Below are 27,933 nucleotides of genomic sequence, written 5' to 3' on the forward strand. Positions count from 1 at the left end.
AGGGTGCGGAGAAGATCATCGTTCGACGTTGCAAGGATACCGCATCAAGTGATCAATTGACGATGCAACGAGGTGCAGATGATTCTTTAAATTTAGAGCGGTCGAACGGTTTCTTCGCCTACTCGAACGATGAGATGTCTGCACGTCTCTGCCGAGTTAAAAGCAATAGCATCGCACGCCAAAGCCAAGGTCCGTCAAGGAAAAATGAAGAAAAAAAAAATCATTCACGAGACTCACAATCGGCATAGCGCCCAGCTCTTCACACATTCGATTACAGCTTCAGTATTTATACACATATGCATGTGATATTCATATAGTTTATAAATGTTGGGTGCATGCGTCTCTGAAACGATCAGGTGATTTATAGTACTGAATATACCCTCGTAAACTTCGCGGTGATCATCTTTCGAAAATCAGAAAAAATAAAAGAAAATAAAATAAAATTGCGAACTTAAAAAAAGAGGTGGACGAAAATCGGGGCGGTGTCAAATTTTGCCGACGAAAAATTTCGTCATCGAGAAAAAAATATTTTTTGGCCTCGCACGAGCTGTGGCTTTTGTAACTGTATAGAAAAATTATAGAAATATATCAACTTTGTCATTGACCGTTGTTGAGTGATTTTCATAACATGTCTGGTTTTATTTTTGAATATATTAGTTATATAATTAGAATATTATCGGATGTACTTAGGTGCCAGGAAAAAAAAATTTTCTTTTATCATCACACGTGAATAGGTGTATTCTGATATCTTTTTCCTAAAATTCGGGTACAAATTAATTAACGGCAACTTTAATCAGATCAGGGTTAAGAACCGTTGAATTTTGATAAATTTTTTTCTTCAAAACGTACTTAAAATTCGACGAGTGATTTTTTTACTCCAAATAACAAAATTTTCTAATCCATGTGTAAAGACTAGGACACGATTAACGTTACTCAAACACGATGTGTTATAAAATAATAACAATATATAAACAGTATACGTACTGACAGAGATCACAATCATTATTTCGTCAATCAAAATCTCTGAATTCGAGATTAACTCAACGCTTAAACGGTCATAAAATATTTCCTAATCGGCAGGGTATGTAAAAGCTTAAAATCTACAATCCCCTAACGAGCATCTATAATAGATAAGTTTTCCAAACTGTACAACCTTAATCCCTTTGGATTTATTTCTACTTTATTGTAATCACGTTGCCTAAAATTTTTCTCGTTTATTCATCGTATCCTTGGGAATTTTTGATAAGATCCGACATTAACTGTCACGAAAAAATTAGTTCGTACACCTGGTTTCATACCCGATAGACTGCCGAGTATATTATATCAATCGAATCGCGATTTTTTTTTGTGTAAGATGATACGTCTGCGCCTCAATATCCAGTAAAATTAGATAACGACTATACTCGTTAAAAGTAATTAGCACCGTACGTGAACTGCTGCCTGGGATGTGCATGAAATTAAGAAATGGCGGCGACAAAAATTCGTAGGTTCACACTCGGCGGTGTGCGTCATAATTTGATATTTTTACTTGTCGCGACGTACTTGTAGATTATTATAATGAAAGGTAAAATTAGACGTAAAAAATGTGGAAGTCATGATATTTTTCTGTACGTCACGAAGACCGAAGTCGCAGCAGGTTGTAATTATGTAACATTGTGCGTAAGTTCACTATTCGTTATCAGTACGATTATCAATTCTACTGTACGGTACTTTGCTGTAATATCTTGATCCAAAGTGTCAAACGACTAGAAAGAAGAAGCCAAAAATAATATCACCAGCAACTCGTGACGTTTAAATTTTTTTTTTTTTTCTTTCTGCTGTGGATAAAAATAAAATCAGCGAGCGCGCTTTTCAATCTTGTGTTTGATCGTTCGAGCTCGAATGGAAGACAAGAAAAGTGGAAAAAAGATAAACGGACGTGGAGAAAAAAATAAATAAAAAAAATTACGGAGTAAAAAATCTCTGTAAATGTATAATTTGAGACAAGCGGAGGCGCGCCTTCTTATCCCTGTTTTCTGAACTCTTATCGCTACAACGGAGATTGCCGTCGAGTTGAAAGCACATGGATGTCACTAACCTATCATAACATGGAGGGGGTGAATTAAACATACCATAGTTCTAATATTTGTACAAATACCAACGAACGAAGAATAATAAAATTAACTATACGTATGACATACTGTACGAGAGTTCATACTACAAGATCAAATCTACATTATACGTACACGCGTATAATTGCCAAGATGAGGGTCACATGAATCATGATACGGAATTATATTACAACATTCGTCACGTGTCTGAGACGTTACATGTATGAAGGAAAAAAAAAATCTACTCTGATCAGATAACATAATGCTCGCGCACGATTTTTCACGAAAATTTAATTACGCGACTTGAGAATGCGAGCAAATAATTTATTTTTTTTTTTCTCGTTACAAGCGAGACTTAAGATACGAGATGCAACAGAGTAGTGTACCTGCAATGTGTTTGCTTTTTTCCGATAACGTCTGCACAGAGCATTGCTGTTATTCGTGAATCCATGTGTGACGTATTTCGTTTAAATGGAATGAACAAACAACCGTTCACACAACGAAGTGCGAATTCTCTTTATTTTTTAATCCATTCTAATTTATTCACCTGGGCAAGAGAAATAAAAAAATTCGCTCGAAGTATATTAAATCATACTTTCGTAAATCGATCGATTATTTATTTCAAAACGCAGCGAATTTCTATGACTGTGATAAAATAAATAATAATAAAATAAGAATATAAAGTGTTGGATCCGATAAATTCTGTGAATCATGAAATTCCTAGGATTCTAATAATTTTAATCACTTCTTTTTATTGATAGTGGAAACGCAAAAAGCTAATCTCATTTATTGGGTTTTTTCTTCAGTGCAGATCACGACAAATACCAAATGCCACCTATTATTGATGAGGTGTACTTCTTCATAGTTTATAACAATATGTCGGTAAAAAAAATCGATCGGTTTTTAACAGTGGTTAATTGTTCACCGATCGTCGGTATATTATTTATAATACCGACAGGTGAGTAGTCCTGTTGTTTATTAGTTGTTCCAACAGATTTTAGTCGGTAAGGAAGGCTTTATTCGAGTCGTTGTTCAAACAAATCTACATCGGTAAAGATGGCAGTGAATTTGCGGCAAATTAACACCTGATTTAAAGTTTTCTTTTTTTTCGAACTCAATTATAAAATAATAAACCGTGACGGAAAATTAACGTCCATAACGTGGATATTAGTTGTAGGACGTCATTTTCAATTTTGTCCATATTTTATAACAGTATATTTATAATTTCATGTCATTAGCTTCTAATTACATGATGTATCTCCTTCGTAATAATACCTCTAAAAATTAATGTGTTCAAATTGTTATTTACGTGATAACGATATTGTACGTATGAATTATTACATACACATTATTTTCAATTACCATTGCGTAATTGAAGGTCGATTAATTACCTTTTAAAAGAGACGCGTGTCTAATCTTTTTTCATATTCCCTTTTATCGTGTACGCACATTGTCAATTATTTCGTCGTTATCGCTGAAAGATAATTTTCACATTATTTCGGACAATCGCAAACACGTTGACGACTTTTTTTCATTACTCACAATCAGTTGAAAAATAAAAAGTGGCGCGAAGAATTTGTTTCTTTTTTTTTTCGTGCCAATTCCTACGAGTCGTGCAAAACTTAAAATGAGGATGTGGTCAATTCGGTACGTCCGCGCGGTTACATTTATATGTACTTGAATTGCATAATTTTGCAGCAACAATTTCAAACTAGAGAAAATTGACGCGAAGTAAAAGCTCGAGTCCCCCCACAGGGCAGCGTTAAGCCTTTTTGTACCACTTGGAAAAAAAGTCCGATGTTCAGGAAATCAATTATCCAAGGCTATGTCTCAATTCCAAAAATTAATCAATCTACCCTCCAACAAGCTTACCAGAGATTAAAAATTTTGTCGTTGAAAAAATTATGAAGTCACGGTCATTCTGATATACCTGTAGCTATGTACCTTTTGTGTACGATATTCTATAGATAGCTTATCTGTTGTAATAAAGAGAAGAAAAAAAAAAAGGAAACTGACGGTTTTAATTGAAGAAAGTAGTGTTTGTTCAGATTGGCTGGGCACGAGTTTTTATTTATTTTTTTTTCAAATTTTGTTAACCGAGGGCCAACCTCACCGCGATCCGTATGCATCGCATCAATCATCTGCAATATTATACACATGGAAAATGAATGATTCAAATCGCGGCGGTGCAACCGATGCAGAACTTGTTATACGCGTGAGATTCACCTGCCATTCTTTAGGCTATACGTATAGGTATATCGCCGATATAATAGCAAATAGGAGTTTGAAACACGTCATTTGAAGATCACGTGTCGACCACCAACCACGAGGTATAAGTATAAGTAATGCTTGCGTAAACGAGTGTTGTATGCCATGTGGAACGTATAACTACACATGTAGATTATTTTTTATTATTTCATCGGCCGAGTATTTATGGAATGAAAAAAGTAAATTTGAAAAGATGTTCAGGTGCCACAAATATGTCTCTGTCGGGTGTATCTTTGAATTGAGTAAACGGCCACAATCCGTGCAGTGAATTAAATAGACTCACAGAGAATTACAAGTCTCAAAAACTATTTACACAAGGATTTCATTTTTCTACTTCTTTTCCGTCGCGATTTATCAGAGGCATTTGTCTTACGTGGTGCAAAATGTCCCCGATCTTCTTTTGGAAATTCGTTTGATTTTCCGTTACTCGTTTGAAAAATTCTGTTCGATATACACGTACAATGTGAACTAGCACGCCGCAGAGAAGGCCCTATTCGTATTCGCATAGTTATATAAACCGGAAACAAGCGGTTACCGGAAATAAACCGGTGCACAAAAGAAATCTGAGGCAAGCCGGTTGTTTTTTTTTTTTTTTGCTCATTTTTTTAGCGGAAACCAGTTTAAAGAACGACAAATTGTATGAGAGAGGGGTGTATGTATAGTACGAATTCAGGGTGTTTTTTGCAGTACCGGTTTTACTTTTTGAATACACCCATTTGACGTACCTTCAGCCGCGTCGTTTGCTACGATTATTATTTTCTTTCATCCCTTACGCGTTACACATAATGCGCGTGTAACTCAACTTTGTTTTTCGCACATAAAAAAAGATACAACAAAAGAAAATGTTTTTCCATTGTCTTATAGCTGTAAATTAAAATCAACGACGAGACGGGCTGCGAAATTGAGCGAAATAAAAAAAAAAAACAAAAAAAAAAAGAACCGAGCGAATTACTCGCAGTTAAAGTCGACGAGGTGAAAAATTCAAGTGACGTGTTCTCGGCGTGGAATTTTCATTTTGAAACGTTCCACTTCATTATTCATATATAATGGAAATACCTTGCAGATTATATCAGACTGTGGAAAAAAAAAAATTCGAGTGGGTATAAGAGTATCGATAGAGAATTTAATAATCATTTCCATAAAGTTGTAATTAAGTCACCGCAATTGATGTACAATACCCGATATATAATTATACGAGTATACCTGTATACGATACGCCACGTACGTGAGAACATACGTACGTATGTAAATGTGTACGTAAAATCAGATGCATATATATATATATATATTATTTTTTTTTTATACAAGTATATATTGCGCAAATAAGAGTATACGACGGTACGCGAGATGGTGCAGTTTCTCTGCAACCATTTATGGAGATTCAAATTGTACGTATTGCGATGCAGTTTCACCGTTGGCAATTCATTTTCCATAAGAGTGTCCCAAATACGACGATATAACGATCGCATATTATATGATCGTACCTTACGTCATTATATTTATGACCTTTGAATTTTATATCGCGGATCGAGAATTTAACGAAGTCCCACTTCGACTGCTCGGCGTACGTGCAATTTCATTGTATTCATTGATTTCTGACTATGAATGATTGTCCGCGTTTTCTTCGTTTACTTTTTTCAAATTTTCTTTCAATTCATAGATTTGGAAAAAAATATATGGAGATAGAAATCGACTATGCACGCTTGTGTGCACCATTGCGGTGTGTGTACAGGTGTTATTTTTTTCACTAGCAGGTACATTTGTATTTTATTTGTAGTCTCGAGCGCAATCGGTTCACAAGTGTCTGATAATTTTTTAGTCAAATACGATAATATTTTTATATTCTCGTCCGCCTCGTGTTCTATGTAATAAACAGTTTGTAACATTGTGTAAGAAAATTATTTTCCCTCCTGGTTTAACCAACTATCGAGTGTCTACTGTGTGCATTATAGATTACAAACGGTGCATTTCCTCGACTTAATTTTAATGGTTTTCAAATACTAAAAATTATCGCGTAACTCACCTATCCGAAGCCGATAGTTTACAAATGTATAATAATAAATAGAATTCTACAAAGTGTTCTCGCATATTGTATACGTATACAAGGTACGTACGTATGTATTCATGGTCAAGAAACTGTACATGCTATTGCGAGAAAAATGAATGAATAAAAATGAAAGTAAAAGAAGGGAAAAATCAAAGTTCCACTCCAACTGATATAAATATATAATTGCATTAAAATCAGTTTCGAATGACATATCATCTATGCGTTTGCCTACAGCGATCACTCCAGAGTACAGAATTCTCATAGGACCTTGAGAAATAATATACATATGTACTCGACTCCGTTTCATTTCACACGACCGCGCCTTGAACGTGATGTAGGTATATTTGACGAAATTAATCATTTCATACACGATGATGATGTATCAAAGAGCGGGAGTGATATGTTATTACGCGTACGTATTCATCAAATGATTAATTGGCAATTCGTTAAAAATTGATTATTATACCGACGTATAACGAAACTGAACTCGGTCGTAATTACGTATGTGCCATTACACAACTGCGTTTGCACAAAATCATTTTTGAGAGAGAGAGAGAGAGAGGGATTGAAAAAAAAACAAAAAAAAACAAAATACGAATTCGACTCAACGAGAGTCAGAGTAGACGTAGAGGACGAACGTAGGCCGGATGCGAGGAGAGAAGATTCGGAATCGAGAGCGATCGGCCGGTTCTCCAAAGAGATTGCGTACGCGATGTGCGACGTAGCCTTGTATTATGCATGTTTTCCAATTAGCCGAATATGATCAATCATGCAGATAATCGAGTAAAAGTTTATCGTTCATCTGAAAAGAACAGAAGACGAACATCGTTTCGGCTATGAAATGACAGGAGGATGCTGAGTGCGTAAATCCTACCCGCGAAATTAATTGCCGCGATCATAATCCAGTAATTAATTATTCAGTACGAGATGAGATAATGGCACTCTCAAGGCATCTGCGAATTTTTGAACGACGTTCGATGATAATTAGAGCAAATCACTCGATTACTACGATATATTACTCCTTATATGTCGCATCGAATCACTCGATTGTGTTCGATGATCTCGATAACGGCTGGTAGAAAAAATTTAATCAACGGTATTGAAATCTGATTATATAATTTTACATCAAAGTAGCTTCGATCGAGCGATATCCCTATAAATATACTCGAAACGAAGTGATCGATCGATTCAATAAGACTCAAACAATCTTTACACGATCTAATTAAAAAGAGAATCATTTCCAGATCTTCTTCCATATCGACGATATGCAGTAATATTGTACGTATGTACGTGGAGAGGATAAAAAAAAAAAAAAAAAAAAAAATGGAACAAGTTGAACCCCGAAGTAAGCTATATCGATCCATGTGATGGGCAATGACGTAATCCCGAGTGGTTCGCTTATATTTTATGGTAGAAATGACGTGGCAGTGGCCGAATTATAGTTCAACCTTCGTACCTTCGGGTATCCTTAGCACGCGCGAATAATATTAAACGAAGACTCGGTGAAATTCAGAATTCCAAAAATGAATTTTTAACCAAATATTAACTTCCGCGTTACACGCAACGTCGCTTCTATTTATTACACGTCGCCCTGTATACTCGTGAATTATACATACTATACGTATAAGTATAAAGGAATTGACCAGCTTTGAAAATTATGGTGGTCGTGATACAATATGAATAATTTTACCCACGGTTATCCGATTTCCATACGCCCTTCGTCCTACGGAATATCCTCGCGTCCGAACAATTCGCATTGAATTTCGAAGGATTTCTCCGAAGACTGACGGCGTGAGTGATTTTTTTCCTTCTTGTACCGACGGTGAAAATTTCACGGAAATTATTACAAAATCCCGACGAGCATTGAAATGATCATCGCATGTCGCCCCGATTGTCTAATATGCAAATCGATATATTCCACGAACGGAATCCTTGACCTCGAATCACGTAGGATATACGGAGGAAAAAATCTCTCCCGTCTTTTGCCCGTCACATATTTTAATCACGATCTTAAAAAAATGTATAAATAAATAATTCAATCCGTACGTACGCGGAAAACAATGATCAAAACTATATATATATAGAGAGAGAGATATTTGTACAGACGATCGAAAACCTGTTACCAAAATACATTGACCGCAATAAATAATACCGAGTCTAAATATAAAAATGCAAAAATATTCTACGGACCGCAAAGGACATTCGGGAGATTTTATGCCCGCGAGGATATCGGGTTCGATGAAGATGGGGAAAAACTGTAAATAATCGCGTCGATTAACGCGAACGGCGAATCGTCGATTGAAAAGAAAAAAAAAAAAAAGGAGTTCTAGGATCCAGGTGTTTCCCGCGTACGTAAAAGGAGGTCGACGGTCGCGAAAAAATAATATTTTTCTACAGGCCGTATCATCGACCGGTATCGCCGCTGTGACGTGTGCGTACATTTGCGAGCGAATTACGAGTAGGCACGGATTTTGAGGAGAGACGGAAAATTCTACGCGCTGATTTCGCCGAGTTTATCCTCAAACTGCGGTGCGGCGCGAGGACAAACGGCCGTTTAACTACACCAGACGTACGTACGTACGTTGCAAAGTCAATCAGAAATCGTCCGTGAAACGTAAATATACGCGGTACACGCGATCCGAGAGTCCAGCGCGATAAATTCTCTCTTTTGAAATACAAGTTAATTGTTCCCTCGATATCACGCCGTCGCTCGGTAATCATTCTTGCGATTTTATGATTTAAACGTTTCTCTCAAAATATTTCGCTTAACGTACGACATATTTTCGAAAGAAAGCTTCGGAGAATGCTACACTACACGCGTACCGCAGGTGTTTCTGGATATGTCGCGTTACGTTACGTGAATATACGCGCGCGTATATATATATTTTGTTTTTTTTCTTCAACTCATATCACATACACAATGACGTTGAGTACACAGGTACCATAGCTCGCGGGTCTTTAACACATGGATATCGAAACGTTGGCCACTCCAGCGGCATTGCATCGTGACTCGAGTATAAAATTAGTACCTATAACGAGAAGACACGAGCAGCTTCCACATATTCCAATGGGGATACTTAATGCCTGTATGCGCACGTGTGCCGATGGTATGCGGTAAAACTTGCGGAGAGAAAGAAAATTTCCGAACGTAACATTCGAGTGAACGTCGTACCTATGCATAACCCATGTAATTAATATACCTCTGTATATGTACACGTTATGTTTTACATATTATACGATACGAAGCCGGAGATTGAAAAATTTAGGTGCAACCTGTACGTCGGGGTTGTGAGAGCCCCCTCGAAGAAATATTGAAAAAACAGAATTCAATTTTTGGCGATTTTGGAAATTTTTTTAAATCTTGAGCGACCTCTAAAAAAATTTCTTTAGACCTGAACTCTGGAGGGGGATCTCGAAACTGATGTACTTTCATAGGAGACGGAAAAAATAGTCGTTTTTTTGGGCAACCCTGTACTGTACATACATGCACATGTAGCGTGCGGAACGCGATTTAATAATAACCGTATTACAACTTTTAATTCACCCTGAAATATGTACATATATTCTCAAGGTGGGCGTGGCGCGAACTAAAACTGAGATGAGAGGATAGAGAGAAAATGATTAATAGAAAGTTACAGGTACGGTCAGATTACTATATCGCAAATAAACTTAAAATATGGAAAAGAATTATTCCTTCGGAGGGGACGTATAAAACTAGTCCAGCGAGTAAATCTTTTTTTGTCGTCTATACAGTGTCTATGATGACATCGATATGCGTCGGTGTATCGGGTCTGTGAAAATTGATCGATTGGCACTTGATTAACGAAAGGTCAATGACCACCGTACGGGTATAGGTATACCCTTCGAATGCGTAGTGATATATTTATTACACAGCGTCGCCATTGGGTCAGTAATCGGTCCCGTTCCATAAGCCCAGGTATCACGTGAACAGGTGATTATATAAAATTCCGTGATGATTTTTGCGGGGATGGAGACGATAAGGAGTTGGTTGAAAAAAAAAAATAGAAAAATAAAAAAAAAAATGGATTTTCCGCTTTCGCATGAGGGAGTCAAAAATTAGCTGCAAAAGACGAACGTTATGCGTTCGGTGTGCGTAAGTATGACTATTCGAATCTGGACGGATTCCTGGACATTTACGAAAAGAAACGACGATATCTCGACGTTGTAAGATTCAGCCGTTCGCCGGGGTGTAATTAAATATAAGTCAACCGAAGCTGATCGCGAGTACCGAGCACGAATAAAGAAATAAGAACGAAGCGCTCGTATATAATACCTATACTCGTTTCTCGTAGGTGGACGACGAAGAAGACAGCGTATACGTATACACGATCGGCCATATTATTATACCCGCAAGGAAATCACTGCTGATAAAACGAACGTGAAAGGTTGGGCATTACAGATATCCACAATCAGAACCGCACGCAGCGTTAGAATTTTTGGTTACTCAATTCTTCGTAATATTTATACCGAGTGGAGAGATGAGAATGAAAAGAAAAAAAAAAAAAAGAAAATTTCAACAAGAATTACAATTACTGAGGTAATTGAAGCCGTGTTTCGAGATACGTATATGCGCAGATTGATGAAAGTCGTACGATAACGGCGGAAGGAGATTTCACTCGATTGAACTGGCTTTGGCGTTGGCAGCAGCAGCAGCAGCAGCAGCAGCTGACGGGGGACGGTTAAATAATTACACCGTATCAACAAGTGAACGTAATTAATTACTAGATCGAAAATATATATATATATATATATGCGCTTTGAATACGGCGCCGCGGATGAAGTCCTTACGAATTATTGACGGTAGACGGTTAGATCTGTGAGCGAATTTCACGTAATTATTTATAGGGAATGAAAGTTACGGTAATCAGAAGCGCGAAGATCGTAATCGGTTGAAAAACTATGTCATACGGAAGGATAATTCGTCGATGAGAATTGCCGGACACCCAGCCGAGACGTTTGGAAAGTGAATTCTTACCGATCCGATAGAGCGGAACGAAAACCCACGCCGGGACACTTTCGTTTCTGTTTTACATCTGGACATGTATAATTCTCAGAGGTCGGAATTTTTTGATAAATAATACCAGAACAATTCGACGAGTTCAACGAACGCAGATATACGATGATCGTATTAATCGAACTTTGATTTTCGTAATCGGCGGCGGACGAGATTCTCTTCTTTTTTTTCTCGAATGTGAGAAACCCCAAGGAATAATTTTTTCGAATATTGCACATCCGCGTGCGGTAATAAATCGACGAGGGTCAAAACAATTTTTTCTCTCACTCCGAACGATTCCGAGGAAATATGAATAATTATTTTCGAGAGCCGCGACGGCCGAAGTGCGTAGACGTTTTATTTTTCGCACCTTTTTCTTTTTCGTTTGCAAATATTTTTAAGAAATAAAAATCAGAAATATAACCCGGATCCCGTTGATAAGACGCGAACGATCTACGAGTACACGCCTCGTTATAACGATCGTGTTACAGTTCAGCGTTTCACAAAGATATGGTGGATTGATCGATCTACAGATCCGTGACTGAATCAACGGTATCTGGACACGGATCGAGGTGCACTTCGAGGTCGGATAATATACACGTACAAATATATTTTAGCCTTGGTCAGTCTACTTGAAACGAGGCAAGAGACTCGAGAAAAAATAATGGGAATAGATTGCTCATTTTTCAGAGAAATAATGAAACTCAATTCGTCGGATTATCACCCTTTTGCAATGAACTTTTTTTGCGAGAGGTCGTCGTCTCGTTAATAAGGAGTGACAATTTTTCGACCAAATTCGATCTGTATTTTAGAAATTAGAATCACCTACACGTGTAAGTCATCGACGATCGTATCGACCGATCGATACGCGCCGACGGTGCAGCGTCACAGTGTGTCGGAGCAACACACGTGATGAAATTTGTTATTAACCATGACCGAGACCCGTATGGTTAGTTGTATCGTTTTATTGACACAGACGAATGTGCGTAAAATACGAATTATCGCAAAGCAGAGATTCAGCTTTTCTCGCGCTGAATTTTTTTATTTCCATCTTCGTTTCTTGTGGTTTAACTCCTTCTACGAATTTCGATGTACGTCCTTTTTCCGCGTGCTAGTTGCACTATCGGTTCGAGTTAATTGTACGGGGAATTTTTTGCTCCTCTCGATATTTCTCCGTCAAATTGTGATGCGTGTAAAAAAAAAAAAAACTCTTCGGATAGTCGAAAAGCACAAGCTCGGTTACGGGAAGAAACACAGCTGTCGGTAATGGCTGATAAAAATTTTTTCGTTCAGGTGTACGAAATACCGCGTACGCATACGTTACGATTTGCGCTGCTGCATTTCTTCAGATATTCATCGACGTAGAAAATTTTATATCTGTTATTTGTCCAAGAATATAACCATCGATTAAAGACGGTGACGATTTAATTTAATTAAAATCTAAATTTGATCGATCGGCCCGCAATTATTTTATCGGTATCTGTTGTATCTGTAGTCATTGTGTGTAGCCAGGTGTACACGGTGATATATTATAGCACTTTCAATTTCCCGGTAAAATGAACTCTGCCACGGTTGTAATCACACGCTGATAATTGAATCGTAGCTAGTCGATATGTAAACCCGAAGGTTATTGGAACGTCGGTTCAAACGTGTGCGGTGGAAACGATCGTCTTTACATCCATCGCGTACCGTATGTTACAACCGTTATATTTTACACGTACTCCACATACATTTACACGCGGTACAAATGAACCATAATAGTGGTTCACGTGGTCCGCAACTTCCGTAAATCGATATACGAATTTTTCCTACTTTTGTTTTTGCTTTTTTCCAAGTTCTGTGTCGTTCATTTTGTTTGACGATTAAAAAAAAAAAATACTGACACGGTTGTAGGAATTTAGAAATTGATGAAAAAAATTAGTCCAACGTTCTGTGATATTAGCAACTGTATCGGCGTTGATTTCATTTAATTACAGATACTAATGACACGAATAAACTGGCACGGTTTCTCCAGTTCGTATAGCCGATCGTTGAATAAAATGGAATTTTTCATTTTTTTATACCCTCCTTTTTCACTTGGGGAGATGGATCGGCCTTATTCTGGGTGATATTTATTGGTTCTCGGCGATGAATAAATATTCGGAGTAGGTATAATTTGATTAGACGGGAAACCCAATGATCCGCGAATAGCGACTTTTCAGCGTACAAGTTTAACGTAAGAAGAAACGCGCGAAGGCAGCGGATTCCTGGCTGTCAGCCAGTTCCCGAGGGTTATCTCATGCCATCGAGGATTTAGAAATAACCACGTGTCCCGACGATTGGACGTCGAGAGGACATCGGTGCGTTGTGTGTGTGTTGCAGAAATGCGAAATAAATGGTGAAAATTACGATATCATTGAGGTGAACCCTTTGCGCTCGAGGGAATCCAATCGAAATCGGTGACGGTCAATGTCACAACAGAGATTGATTGTAAACAGTGTAAAAATCTACGCACCACGTGGTCTGATCAGGTCGTCCTCGTTGAAAACAGGCGGTTTCGTGCCGTTCGCTTCCATCTCCGTTCCTTGTCCGGTGCCCATTTTTCCACGTGAGAAACAAAAAGGAAGAAAAAAAAAAAAAACAAAGAAGAAAATCCAGGAACCGAAATCCAACAGGGATTTCAAGTCGATCAATTCCGGTCCAGACCGTTCGTCTCCCGAATTTTCTGGCCCAGTTCGCGTCAATGGATGAATAGAATGTTTCGCGACCGGACGTTGCGATCCAGATTCCCTCTTCTCGTCTCTCCGTATACTTTATCGGCAAAGTGATGTAGCTCCGTATCGCGTACCTACGCAATGCTCACTAACAGAAACTCGGTGAGTCTCGTGAGTCTCGTGCGACTAAGAACCTCTACAGCCACCGGTGTCCGACCAATGGGATAACTCGACGCGCGCTCCCCTTCCCTTTTTTTTTCACCGTCCACCCCGCAGAACTTATACGACGTCGCGACGCTCCTCGAACTCCCCTCCCTTCGCGCGATTCCATCGCGCGAAATAAATCGCACGAAAGTCGCGCGAGCTCGCGCGCGAATCACGCGCAAATTCGTTTAATATTGAGGATAATTTAACGAGCTTTTAGTTTTTGGGAGGGATTTCGATGTCCGACTCGTTTCGCCGTATCGTTATCGCAAGGATCCCGGGGGGATTTTGACCGCAAACTCTATTTTACATCTGGAGAACGGAGGAAGAATTCTCGGACGTTCGTCCGACCGAACGATTTAATTGCGCGTCATTTTAGTAAGTGGTCGTCAATATCCAGGTTATAACGATCTGGTTACGTTACTTATACGCATTCCGTAGGGTATAATGCACTCGTACTACAGTATACAGAGTGGACGGCGTTATATACCTTCCATGGTTACCTAACGCTGTCAAAAGATTGATCGCTCCAAGGCGTGGCGAACTTCACAATCAGCAGCACCGTGTGGATAGTGAAATGAGTAGGTCAGGTCAGCCCGCTATGTATAATACGCCCGAAGATAATACGAGCCAATTCAACCGATGGAGCTTTGATTCGAAAAGTCTGAGGTCACTTTTTCGACGCGGCCCCGGTCGGTAAAAACAAAAATCCATTTTTTTCCGTTCTTCCTTTTTTATTACCTGAAGATGAAAAACAAATAAATAATTCGATAGCCAAAATTTGTTTACCGTGATTTAAAATTCTGCATACGATTACGTTAGAGAGATGGCAGTTTGTAGGAATAGTTACTTTTTTTCTTTTATAGATATGCTAAAAAAAAAAAAATAACATTACCGGTATCGATTCGTTTATTCATATTTTATTCAAAGTCGGTTCTGTGGATAGAAAAGAGGCGGAGCTCGTGGCTACACGTGTGTATTGAGAATTTGAAATAAATTTCAGGAATTTTACTCCTCGCGAGGAAAGTTTTCAACTGCGCACCTTGCAGCTCGCGGACCATTTTACGTCTGACTTGGCCGAGCCGTGGCCTTCTTCGAGTCAGAATTTTTCGTCTTTTTAGTAACACGGTCATGTACGATTATATTCGTGGAGAAGAATTTTTAAACTCGCTACGAAGGTGAGGCCGACGCGGTTCGATTGTACGAAATAATAATTGACGATGAGGCATTTCAACGATTTTACCGAGGGGGAAATCGCGAAAAACCGAATCGATTCGAACGCGTCGGCCGCGGAGACAATCTCGAGGATACAAACGATCTACGAGGAAGCGTGCGAACGAAGTTCCGGAAAATATCTTTAACTATCGTTGTACAGCAATGGAAATCAACCTTCTCGGCGAATGGCGAGGTGCTGTTCGGAATAGCAATCGTCGCGAGCCATAAAAAATAATAGAGGTAAAAAAAACTGGTGGAAATTTGTAGTTTCCGTAGTCGGGAATTGAATACGAGGTCGGTAGTTAAACATCTCGCGACCTCGGTGAAAAGCGAGATTTTCCGTTAAGTGTACATTGAACAATAATACAATGCAATCTCGTCGGAGCGTTGATATAATAATTATGAGAAATATTGGAAGACGATATTTAATTAACAGCTGAAATTTTATCGGTAAAATTGATTGTGCAGCACCGCAGCTGGCGATCGTTTCGCGAATCGTCCGATCGTATCGTCGTCGTAATCCCGATTGATGTTCGAAAAATAAACGGTTGTTCTCTTTATCAACGTGTATATATTTCACGACGTGATAATAGGTCGCAAATTAAGTGCCTATAAATAATTAGCGTTGTATGCACTTCCATTCGCTCACTTCATGAGGTTTTAGCTCTATATACGTGCAACCGGTTGACAGTATACTTGATACTAACTCAGTTTTTTTTTTTTTATCCTTTCAATTACCTGCGAACGCATGTCCGAATGAATCACAATAATGCGACAATATACAATACGAGATATACTTTATATTAACGATGAATGACGCGAGTACGTTCAAACAAATTTATCTGGCGAAAAGAATTTCGTTTGATATTTTTTCAACAAACGAAATTACATCAAGTCAATAATTACGGTCACGGTTAATAATAGATCCGAGCTTTTCGCAAATTCTTTGAATACTGCAGCCGCTGTCGGAAGATTAATAATTTATTGACATAACCGTGACTCCGTAGTGAGTCACTTGAAAAAATACATGATAAAACGAAAGAGGTGAATTTTCGAAAAATATTCGACCAACTTTCAACGGTCTCGAAACGGAAAAAATCATCCCACGCGCAGGGAAGCCCCCAATATTGCGTCCGACGACTCTTCTGACGGCCGACCAAATACACGGCGTTTTCACTTAAAACTCTCGACATGCGCGCCGGCGGTTTATGCCCGATGCACACGTACCTTTTCCACTGACGCTTCCCCCCGCTACGCTGTACGACGAATTTTACAAGGAAAACTTCTCAAATCCATTTAGAGCGGACAATTAAATTGATACGAGGGAAATAGGATTAAGATAAACGAGCAACAAGGATATCGTAGAAACGGGCAAATTGCTGCACGTGATAGCAGAAAGAAAAAAAAAAAAGAAAGAAATAGACAAAAATAATATAAAAGAGAACGAGATGACTTCGGCAATAAAAATTCTCGGCTGATGATACAATTATTACAGGTATAATTCCATAGGAAATACGAAGGTGTTAATGGCGGACTCGTGTGTGACTGACTATAACTGGGATCTCTATACGTGTGGAGGATCGACGTTTCGTAGTGTAAAATTTAGTGGTACATATATAATAATTTCGATCGTTATGAAGCATCGGCGGACGTTTCACTTGTACGTAATTCGCTCGAATGTTATTGCGCTTGGCAAAAATTAAAGCAGTAACAAATATTGAAGAAGAGGTGAAAAATTATCGTAGAGAGCTGTATATTTATAATTATATTTGTAAACGTCGAGCATGACATGATGCTGTACGAAGAGAAAACGTTCGGTTCAATATTTAAAAGTCTGCCTCAGGTTACAAATTAAATAGCTACAGGTATAATACTCGGTACGTTTCCATCCGATGGGATGAATAAACACGGAAGGAATGAGATATTAGTAATAAAAAAAAAAAAATTCTGACGAATTGTTTTTTGGAATTTTTTATGATTAGGTAAATTTATCGCGTAGTAATCCAATTTACACGAAGTCCGTGTTCAACGTACCACCTTATAAATGGCAAGCCCTCGCGTATCGTTCGCCGCTTTTTTTGTCCCAGAGTTTTTATCAAACACTTTTGAAAGGTAAGACTTCGGACTAAATTTTTGACGCACAACGCCTGAAACTATCGCGGCAACGACGAGTCATGTAATTGTTTGAACAAATTGCACGAAACTTTTTCATTTTCTTTTGCTCAGTCTCAAGTTCCAAATTCGTTGCATCGATGAAAATTGTTTTTCCTTTCTTCTAAAAAACTATTGTACAGATTAACATCGTACGTGTGTTGTTTAACGAATATTTTGCCAATAAGACGATAATTTATTATTTAAATATGTATATAGATCGCATACGTACATGCTGATGAATATTGTCAATTCTGTAATAAAGATTTGTTTACTGAAAAAGTTGCAAAAAAAGGATTGAAATCGCCTCACATACACCGGTTGACCTTGTTCCAGTCATTTTTCAGGTGAGTAATGATCAAACGTCTATAATTTATGCTGAAAAAAAGGTAGAAGAAAAAAAAATCAAATTAGGGATAAGTCGGTCCTAACAATTTGTTTGTTGACGATCGCTGATTTCCCGTTCGAATGAGTAGCTGCGATTAGCATTAAGTGACGTCATTATGGTATTATAATAATTACATACTATGGATGTTGATGGAACACACCTGTATTGTTACAGAATACATATTTCGACGATTGTCGAATAAATAAAATTGAGCAACACGTGTCAGTCGTTGAGAAACACGGTCAGTAATACGTATCTCGAAAATTGATGAATGTCATCTATATGTATATCCAGCATATAAACTTTGTTCATCGGGTATTTATTTTCTTTACTGGATTTAAAAAAAAAAAGAAAAAAGGACAGTGCGCGGTATCGGACGCATCAAGAATTGTAGTCTAGCCACAATAAAGATTTCCTGGCCTTTTATGTATAAATTAAACTTAGACATACCGCGTGTATAAACACCACCTCTCGATCAAGATATATACTACCTAGCTATAAATTATGATAGATAATAACGAGCTTTGTTTCCCTGACGTTTTTTTGCACCAATTATGAATTATCAAAGCAGATCGCCACGGTCGTAACCTGGATAATGTGGAATTTTCATCGCGCTATCGATCGATTGTTAATTTTACGAAAATTTCAACCGATCTTGGACAACGACGCGACGTTTGTCGGTCTATTCCATTACTTCTGCAGAGAACGAGAAAATAGTCTCGTGAATCGCAGCGGCGGTGATTTTATCAATCGCACGATCATTTGCACAGCGAGTGAAAATGAAGGTGCAGGGGGGCTCGTCTCTCGACTGTATAACACACACGTGACAATCACCGAGTCGGCACGAGATCCACGTGTGGTGGAAAGAAAAAAGGCGAGACACTTTGGAGTGGCTGCTTATCGTCGGTACACAAATACCATAACCGTATAAGAGAATTCACTGGGGTTTACAATGTACGTGTATATAATATGTATACATTGCGCAAGTAAAATTATTTCCAACTGTCGCAATGACGCTTACAACCCGGTCGCTCGTCCCGTGCACACCGACCAGCCCCCCCCCCCCCGCGCGATCCAAGTTCACGTGAATTTTTGCCAATGAAAATCTTGATACAGGTGTATCAGATTTACGGTCGATCGATCCTTTGAAGTTTCGCATCGCCGTGAGCTTGATCCTATCGATCATATAGTATCAGTTTTTCGAAAAAAAATATATCTTGGATTAATTTCTTTTCTCCCCTCAATTTTATCTATTCATTTTTTTCCCCCCCTTGAATCGTGTTCGAAAGGTGAATTATTCCATGATTGCTTAGCGATACGAGAAACGCACGCGTTACGGTAACGTAATACGGCGTTATTATTTCGCCATGGGTAATCAACGGTGGTATTATTTGTGAAAGAATAATCGCGAAAGCTTTGGAGTCGCTTCCTCCGCGCGGTGTTTCTCGATCACATCGGGTATCGCGGAAAGTGAAACGAGTTACCGAGTTAATCTTGATGCGGAAATAAAGCGCGCGTATAACCTGCGCGTATAAATTATTATAGGGCAATAATTTTCGTCGATTTGTCGAAGATAATGTGTAGCAGGGCGACTTTATAGGTCCGCATAATCTATCGAGGTTGATCGTTAAATGGAAGACAAGCTCCGGCTGCAAGGATATGCGTCTTCGTCTTTGGCGAGGACTTTCTTACATAAAGGAGAGCAAAGGAGGAAATTTGAAATGAATTCGAGTCACCGTGGACCACCGATATAATATTCTACTTTGATTAACCTCGGTGGGATAATTAATATTGCGATTCGATTGTTGTATGACTTCTCAAATTTTTCCAATAAGACTCGCGATACTTTGACGTTTAATTTCTATCGTATGACGTAACGCTTGTACATCAGAGTACGATATAACGTAACATATAAGGTTTAATTAATAAATGAGAGAGAGATTCCACTCGAGGAGAAGAATAAACGACAAGTCTTACCGATTGTGGGGAACTAGGAGGTAGGAAAATTCTAAGCAATTGTTGTCTTTCAGACGAAACGTTGTTTCTCACTAGAATCGCGTCAAAGACTAACGTTTCGATTAGCGTAATTAATCCATTGGATGGACTAAACAGCGAAATATTTCTAAGAGACGGATATCGACATCAGAGTTACTTTGAAGTTTGGACTCCATGACACGGTTTATAATCGACACTACTTTGCGGTAAGAATGACAAAAAAAATGCGCGATGACATGAAGTTGATGTTACCTGAACCATCGATTGCTGCTCTTCGCTCATCCGATCCGCAAAGCTCTATCTACGATTAGAAGGTTATTCCAAAAGGACAAAAGTCCGTTTGGATGACCGTGAAAGACGGCGTCGCTGAGCCGAGGAAAGGGCTGTTTGCGTTCCATGCCGAAGCAGCACCGATCTATAAACTGGTCCAAGAAACGTTTCAAGAGGATAAGAAATGCTGACTACGGGATTTCAATTTTTCTTGGTCATTCCGAAAAACTCTCCTTACCTAGAGATCATTATAATCGGCTAAGAACAAATCAAGAGCGGTCTTCTGGCCTCGCCAGTTTCGTCCTGTAGTTACATACCTCTGAAAAAAAAGACATTATCTGATTATTATTAACTGTGGTATAAACTGGGATCAATTTTCTTTTTTTAAGGGTGTTGAAAATACATGAAAATGAGCTACGGACACGTCATTCGACACGATTGTTTAAGGAAAAACCGGTATGTTACAGGCATGCGGGTTTCATCAGCGTTGGTTTAATTGACTGTTTCGCGAGTTCTCTTCTCGGAGAGTTTCTTCGGCAAATACGAAAGGTATCACACCATTGTGTGTGATTGAAGTGAACGGCAGAAAGATGAAGTGCGAATGTATACGAAAGAGAGAAATCTAGCGATGCTATCAGCGTTGAAAATAAAAATGATTTATTGTTGCGTCGTTATCTCTGAATAACTCTGCAAAAGCTCAACGAGCAATTGCCGTCTTCATCTAAAGTCAAACAAATTTCCACACGAGGCTCAATAGTTTTCCTCGAACATAGTTGGATTTTTTTTTTTTACTACAATTGCGGGGATTCTGGAAAAGATGAACCAAAAATAAAGAGATTTGAATTAGACATGCGAATTATCAGTGATAGCGACAAAGTAAAAGTTTTGTGACTATGCTCATTTCGTGTCTTACTATTTGGAATGGATTCACGCATTTTTGCAGGCTAATAAAATCTGTGACGGAGCCCGTGGCATATTTACCGAAGATTACAGTTGCTATATCGGAAGTGAGCGAAGAAATATCATGCGATCTACTAAATTGCAAAATGTATTGTGATCCACACGACTCCGATTGCTCAACGGATATCATTGGCGGCATTCTTACGACAGATCGTTGCACAAATTGTGAATCAATATCGAGTATATTTTCGAACGATTGTATTCCCAATATTTTGTGCCAGGAATAATAAATCAAAATTAACTTACGCTCGAATTTACGAACACTAATTTCAACGACAAGAACGACGTTGCGATTTATTCTCACTTCATAAAAGACACTCGATGAATTGCTTATTTAATAAGTTTTTCTCAATTAGAATTCATCGCTTACCGCACGTTTAATTATATCCGATCAGTTTACCGTCTCGTGAAGGATTATTGGATATATGGTGGATGGTCTCGCGAATTGCGGGCGCTCTTGTTAATCTCATGATTATTACAAACGATGACATTTATTAAACTAAAGCGAAGGCGCAAGAGGGGCTCGTCTTTCCACAATGGTGCACGTGACAGTCACTGAGTCAACACGAGACACATGTGCGGGCGAAGAAAAAAAGGCGAGACCCGAATGTCGCTTATCATTGGTTAATAATATCATCTCACAGAGAATCCAGGACTACGTTCATCGCGCTATCAAAATCATTTCTTCCTCGTCGCAATGACGATCAAATCTTCCGCCCATCACGTGTACTACGTTCCCCCTAATTTACGTCTTAATACATCTTAATACCTCGAATAAAAATCTCGATATCTGAAAGGTTTATAAACCTATACCTACCGATGTAGAATAGATTTGTCGCATGATTAGCTCTATCTAAATTAGATAAAAATCAATTATCGGTCTATTGAGAATATATCAATCATAACAATTGTATATCATAACAACAATTATTACTGAGATCGTCGAGCGTCTATGTTGGGTCCTTTCTTCGTATCGCCGTTCGATGTATCTATGGCGTCGCTTTCTAGACGAAATTCTATGTAGGTTGGGGCATAAGGAGTAAAACGATTTACCGCGAGCTAATTTCGACGATGGAGGTTTAACTGTACCTGCCCACAAATCGTTTTCCAATTCTGCTTCTCGATTTATCAAAGTTATCATTAGAGGAGGCGGTGATTTGCGACTTCTTCGCGTATACCGTTAGATCCACTTGCGATGAATATTGAATCGCGAAGAAAAGTTGCAGCTGTACGTCTTGACGGATATTATTGCAGGTAAGTAACTCGCTATATAAAGGATGGACGAACTATTCAATCTGTTCAATAGCTTTTTGTTTTACCTACGGCAAACATGTGGGCAAACATTTATTTGACGATATTACTGAGGATACTTTCGACAAGTGCGGAAATTCTTACTATGAAAAATCATACCGATAGATCGGTTGTACACCGATTTGCGATTGAAGCAATGAGGAAAAATGGAATCGCTTCGAACCCGTCAACGGTTGCCGCATTTTTATGTATGGAAAAAGGTACGCAGCCGTGACGCAGTGAGATATGACGAGGAATATCAACCGTATGGGCTTCGCGCGTCTTGTTTCTATACGATAATTCTATCCGCGTTGCTCGATAGCAAGATTAATGTCGAGTCAAGATGATTCAATTGCCGCATAACTTGAAAAATTTTCCGACGACCACTTATGGTAATGAGAGCGTATGACTTGTAATTCAAATCAAATTACGTAAGGGAACGTAAAACGGAGTAGGAGATTATGATTCGTTTAATACGAGGATAAAGAAATCTGATATTTAAACATCGATCGCGACGGGGGGAATAGAACGATCGAACAGTTGTCTAGGAAAATGCGGAGTTGGAAATTCCAGAGAATCATTTTGTTTCAGATGAAACGGTGTTCTTTACAAGAATCGCTTCGAAGAATGACGTTTTAATTAGCGTTAAAAATCCACTCGATGGATCTAGTGGCGAGATATTCTTAAGAGATAGACATCGACATCAGAGTTACTACTTGGTCGATATCAATTGCCCAGGTGCTTTCGACGTCTTGCGACAGGTGAGATTATTGTTAACTTTCAATTACATTATTTGACGTTACATCGTATCGCGGAAGACGCGTAGATCAGTGATACGAAACTTTTACCCCTTCAAAACGAAATTGAAATGAAATCGATCGAACGCTTCATTGAAAAACAGCTAAGAAAAATAGTCGTTTTATGATAGTGTATCTCTATTCCGAATTACCTCAAATAATAAGAACGACTCGTGTTCCCCCAATATTTCAGGTATATGTATAGTGGTCTGATAATTCTGAATCGCTTACTGCTGGATATAATAGATCTTTTCAGAACATGAGTCTGACGCTGTGATGAGAATAATGACGTACATCTGTGAATTATCTTTCAATTACCTACTTTCAAATCAATGGATTATTTTCAAATCAAATCATGATATCATATTCCTGTGATATTCGCTAAAGTTTTTTTTTGATATCAAACAAACATATTGTTTCACTACAGGCGGATTCTAGCGGTATGTTCATTTCACCAGCAAAGTGGTTACTTCTGCAAGATATTGGCGACAATAACGATGTGGTGGAACGTCAGAAAGCAAACCAAACTTACGCCATTAGTTACAGTTTCTTTGGAAATCTGTCATTATTCCCCGACAGCGACGTTATGATCGGGCAGAGGATTGCTCGCGATCACGTCAAGCTGATTTCGATTTATAAACCAAGTGCAGTTAGAGATCTCGTCGTAGAGGATCGCGGATTTTGGAAAGATGGACAGGGACTCTATCTACGTCCCATGCAAGTATCCGCTATCCGAAGAAAGGACTTGCAATTGACTCCGCTCAAATCATGTCTAGTGGTCGGTGATAATTGAAAATAAGAAATCACTACTTGAGATAGGTATATTTTATGATCTGAAATCGAATTGATTTCGCAGATGACGGATCCAGATACTATCAACCATTTGACCGACTATCAAAATAGGCACATTGATCCAATAACTAAAGTAAATTACCCCTGGATCCTCTTTTTAATAGAAATGATGAACGCCACGTAAGTATAAGATTATGCACAGCTAGAGTTGTGGAGAGCCTTGAACCTCAGCTTTACTTGTTAGAAATATTTCGCATCGGTGGCTCATTCAAGTATCACAGGATTGTGATTAGCTGACAATGAGTCTATTAGTCCTTCTAATTTTAGACGAGTTTCACTTTTTTTACTAGTAACGCTGATTTCGTGAAAACTAAGTTCACTATTAATACCTACTTTTGCCGATGTGATAAATTTGAGAATTTTTTTTCAATGCTCGAATGATCAGAGTTAGCTTCAACGTAGTCGAAACCTGGGGCTATCGTGATGCGAACAACAGTTGGAACGGTATGATTGGCATGTTGGATCGAAAAGAGATTGATATTGGTGGAACTGCCACGTTTTTCACAGCCGACAGAGTAGACGTCATTGAATACATCTCCCTGTATACGCCCACCAGGTGATGCGCGAAGAACGGTTGCACGAGAATTAACGATTCTAGAATTTTCTAATACCATCTAATTCTTGGATAGACCGAAATTCATTTTTCGAAGACTACCCCTGTCTTACGTGAGCAACATATTTGTTCTGCCTTTTCGGCCAACGGTTTGGCTAGCGAGTGGAATATTCTTGATTCTGGTAGCAGTGCTTCTTTACATCGCTTGGAAATGGGAATGGCACACTAGTACGCCGGAAGAAAGGGAAGAGCCGTATTGGGCCGGGAATATGATCCGCGTATCATGGAGCGATAATATTCTAATAATAATCGGCGCAGTTTCTCAGCAAGGTATTCCTAAACTGATGCGCCGTTTTCCGAGACATATAAAACGCCTACCATCATGCTTGTTCGTCGAGGAACCAAACTCGAAATAATTCTGTCACAGGGTCTACGTTTGAACCACGTGGAGTAACCCCACGAATTATCATCTTGATGTTATTTGTCGCCGTTGTCAGTCTCTATACTTCTTACGCAGCTAACATTGTTGCTCTTCTACAGTCTTCAACAGGATCGATCGACAATCTAGAAAAGCTCTTGCACAGTTCTTTGAAGTTTGGTGTCCACGACACGGTTTATAATCGATACTACTTTGCAGTAAGATTGATGGAAAAAACGTTGTCGTAATATGATGTTGATGTTAGGTGACAAATTGAGAACTGTACTCAACGATTTGATGAGATCCTTTGTTATTTATCTTTCAAGTCGTTTCAAGATCCGATCCGCCGAGCTATCTACCAACAGAAGGTTGCACCCCAAGGACAAAAGCCCGTTTGGATGAGTATAGAGGATGGAACAGCTCAGCTGAGAAAAGGGCTGTTTGCGTTCCATGCCGAAAGAGCACCGGTCTATAAACTGGTCCAAGAGACATTCCAGGAAGATGAGAAGTGCGGATTTCAGGAAATCGATTTTATGCATGTTCTCGATCCTTTATTAGCTATTCAGAAGCGCTCTCCTTATTTGGAAATCATAAAAAACGGGTAAGATTAAGTCAATAGCTCCAATAAAAAGTGATTCGGATTATAAACTGTGGTACCAAACTGGGTGACAATTTGACATTAAGATATATCTACTAAATTTTTCTTCCAGGGCATTGAAAATTCACGAGAGTGGGCTGCAGACTCGACATTTAACACGGCTGTATACAAAAAAGCCGGTATGTCATCGGCACACAAGCTTTGTCAGTGTTGGTTTGATTGACTGTTACGCGGCACTGGGTACCCTTGCCTGGGGATCACTTGCTGCCGTTACAGTTCTCTTCATAGAAATTCTTTGGCACAAACGAAAGGTATCACTCATACACTTGTATAGTAGTTAGTTAACTTGATGGCGGGAAGATATTGTTGTGATTGTATATTATCGAGGGAAATCCAGTGATACCACTAGCCCTCAAAGAATTTTATTACGGCGTCTTTATCTCTGATTAACTTCACAGAAAAGTCAATGAGTAATTATTATTAACATCTGTAGTTGTCAGGCGAATTGCTACATATAAATTTTTTCCTCGAGTTGTCGCTATTTCTACAACTGGGATTATAATAGTGTGTAATTAAGAATTAAAAGATGTAGAAATATGAATTATCAGTAGCAGAAACAGGGCAGATACGTGATGATATTTATCTCATATCATATCGCTTGCAATGGATTTACATGAGGCATTTTTAATTGCTTTTCGCAGGCTAGAGTTCTCGACGAAATCCATGCCATATCTGTAGGAGACTGAGATCACCATTATAAGCAAGCAAGAGATAACGTGTCATCTACTCAATTGCAACATTTATTGCAACTGACACGAATCTGGTTGCTCGGCAGATATCATTAGTAGTATTACTACAGTGGAATTTTCGCATAAATTATTGGATGTATTTTTGAATACTTGAAGCTTAAATGACATTCTGTATTGCAATTAATAAATAACTTAGAACTGTGTATATACAGTGCTGGAGTCTGATCTTTTTCACTACTAAACACATTGGAAAATTACAACGATTGAAAAAATCTATTTGAATTAATAGAATTTAATCATATTCGTATTAGAGAAAAACTGCTTCATAGTCATACCAGTTTTATGAGATGGCAATGTAATTTTCAGAATTCATTTCACATCCTTGCTGGTAAGAAATGTTGATAATAATTTTTAGTGTAGTCCAGCATTAAATCTAAAGTACACTCTGGTAGATCCTCTACACAAGTAGCAGGATTGCCAGCATATCGAGTAAACGAAGGTACAACAGTTTCTGGTGGAACCACGGCACCATCTTCAATAAAACAGCAGTCTTTCAAGATGCATCGTCGCCCCTGAAATCCTCAACAAATTGTAGTTGCAAACTGGATCTATTTTAATGAGCTACCTCTAATGATCATAGATTTGGAAATCTACGCCCAAAAGCAGCTAATAGAAATACTCACAATGAGAGCATCCTTTCCGATATGAACGTACGAACCAACGATGGCTGCATTGACAACAGCTCGTTCACCGACAAACACATGGTCTCCCATTTGAAATGGGAAGAAAGCGACTCTGTGGATATTACAACTTGTATGTAATGATTGAATGTTACCTTGTCACAGGCTGAGAAACGTCTGCTCACCCCTTGCTGAATTTTTTAAACGGAGGACGAATGATGACGTTTTTACTGATAATGCAGTAGCGGCCAGTTCTGACATTAGCTAGATCCCCTCGAATAATCGCATCTGACTGAACAATAACTTTACCATGTAGAACAATATTCTGAGATCCACACAGCACAGTTTGTCGGCTCACTTTATTACCAGAGGCCTGTTAAGTATTAAATAATTCTAGGTTACAACAGGTCGACTAGACGTAATCGATTATAACAGTAGTTACAAACCGTTTCCACGTATTCTGCTTTGTTGTAATAAATATCCTGGGGTTCCATTAAAAAATTTCAAGTTATTCCCGTTATTAACTTATTTAAAAATACGAGAATTCTCGATAAAAAATTTTGACAGCACAACGTCTGACAGCAGGCAGATTGAGGCAGCATCAACGTGACGCTTGACAGTTCTCAACCGAATCACTAGTGGTCGCTCAGATACAGCCGGTTGAAACCTTCAGCAGACTACTGCGCTTCATCGACCCGCTA

At 38.7% G+C, this 27,933-nt stretch overlaps 3 protein-coding genes across 5 annotated transcripts in view; 1 reads left to right on the forward strand and 2 right to left on the reverse strand.

The window, feature by feature from the left end:
• LOC105691700 (putative inorganic phosphate cotransporter) overlaps positions 1–27,933 on the reverse strand; it is a 112,788-nt gene that overhangs the window by 19,166 nt on the left and 65,689 nt on the right. Inside the window, exon 1 of one of the 3 annotated variants that reach the window (XM_012410377.3) lies at positions 13,914–14,306. The exons of the other annotated variants lie outside the window; for them this stretch is intronic. Coding sequence (XP_012265800.1) covers positions 13,914–13,998 — 85 coding nt within the window. The 5' untranslated portion in view covers positions 13,999–14,306. Of the gene's footprint in view, positions 1–13,913; positions 14,307–27,933 lie in introns of those variants that run through there. 3 annotated transcript variants of the gene reach the window in all.
• Positions 22,609–26,763, forward strand: LOC105691713 (glutamate receptor ionotropic, delta-2-like). The gene is made up of 10 exons (XM_012410397.3): positions 22,609–22,806; positions 23,177–23,346; positions 23,810–24,160; positions 24,239–24,354; positions 24,620–24,790; positions 24,864–25,117; positions 25,215–25,423; positions 25,532–25,806; positions 25,916–26,114; positions 26,505–26,763. Exons 1-10 carry the CDS (start codon positions 22,626–22,628, stop codon positions 26,547–26,549), a joined length of 1,971 nt encoding a protein of 656 aa, XP_012265820.3. The 5' UTR covers positions 22,609–22,625; the 3' UTR covers positions 26,550–26,763.
• Positions 26,170–27,837, reverse strand: LOC105691714 (dynactin subunit 5). Its single transcript, XM_012410399.3, has 4 exons — positions 27,679–27,837; positions 27,418–27,605; positions 27,236–27,347; positions 26,170–27,124 (listed from the first exon to the last, which is right to left on the reverse strand). Exons 1-4 carry the CDS (start codon positions 27,724–27,726, stop codon positions 26,927–26,929), a joined length of 546 nt encoding a protein of 181 aa, XP_012265822.2. The 5' UTR covers positions 27,727–27,837; the 3' UTR covers positions 26,170–26,926.

Source organism: Athalia rosae, chromosome 3, assembly GCF_917208135.1.
Source record: "Athalia rosae chromosome 3, iyAthRosa1.1, whole genome shotgun sequence".
Lineage (NCBI taxonomy): Eukaryota > Metazoa > Arthropoda > Insecta > Hymenoptera > Athaliidae > Athalia > Athalia rosae.

What these genes read in the sequence shown, in the direction of transcription:
- LOC105691713 (XM_012410397.3), top strand. Translation starts at nt 22,626, where the DNA reads ATGTGGGCAAACATTTATTTGACGATATTACTGAGGATACTTTCGACA. An exon ending in ATTTTTATGTATGGAAAAAG is followed by an intron (nt 22,807 to 23,176) that starts GTACGCAGCCGT and finishes ATTTTGTTTCAG; the next exon opens with ATGAAACGGTGTTCTTTACA. An exon ending in ATAATCGATACTACTTTGCA is followed by an intron (nt 25,424 to 25,531) that starts GTAAGATTGATG and finishes TTATCTTTCAAG; the next exon opens with TCGTTTCAAGATCCGATCCG.
- LOC105691714 (XM_012410399.3), bottom strand. Translation starts at nt 27,726, where the DNA reads ATGGAACCCCAGGATATTTATTACAACAAAGCAGAATACGTGGAAACG. An exon ending in AAGCAGAATACGTGGAAACG is followed by an intron (nt 27,606 to 27,678) that starts GTTTGTAACTAC and finishes AATACTTAACAG; the next exon opens with GCCTCTGGTAATAAAGTGAG. An exon ending in TCGGAAAGGATGCTCTCATT is followed by an intron (nt 27,125 to 27,235) that starts GTGAGTATTTCT and finishes TGAGGATTTCAG; the next exon opens with GGGCGACGATGCATCTTGAA.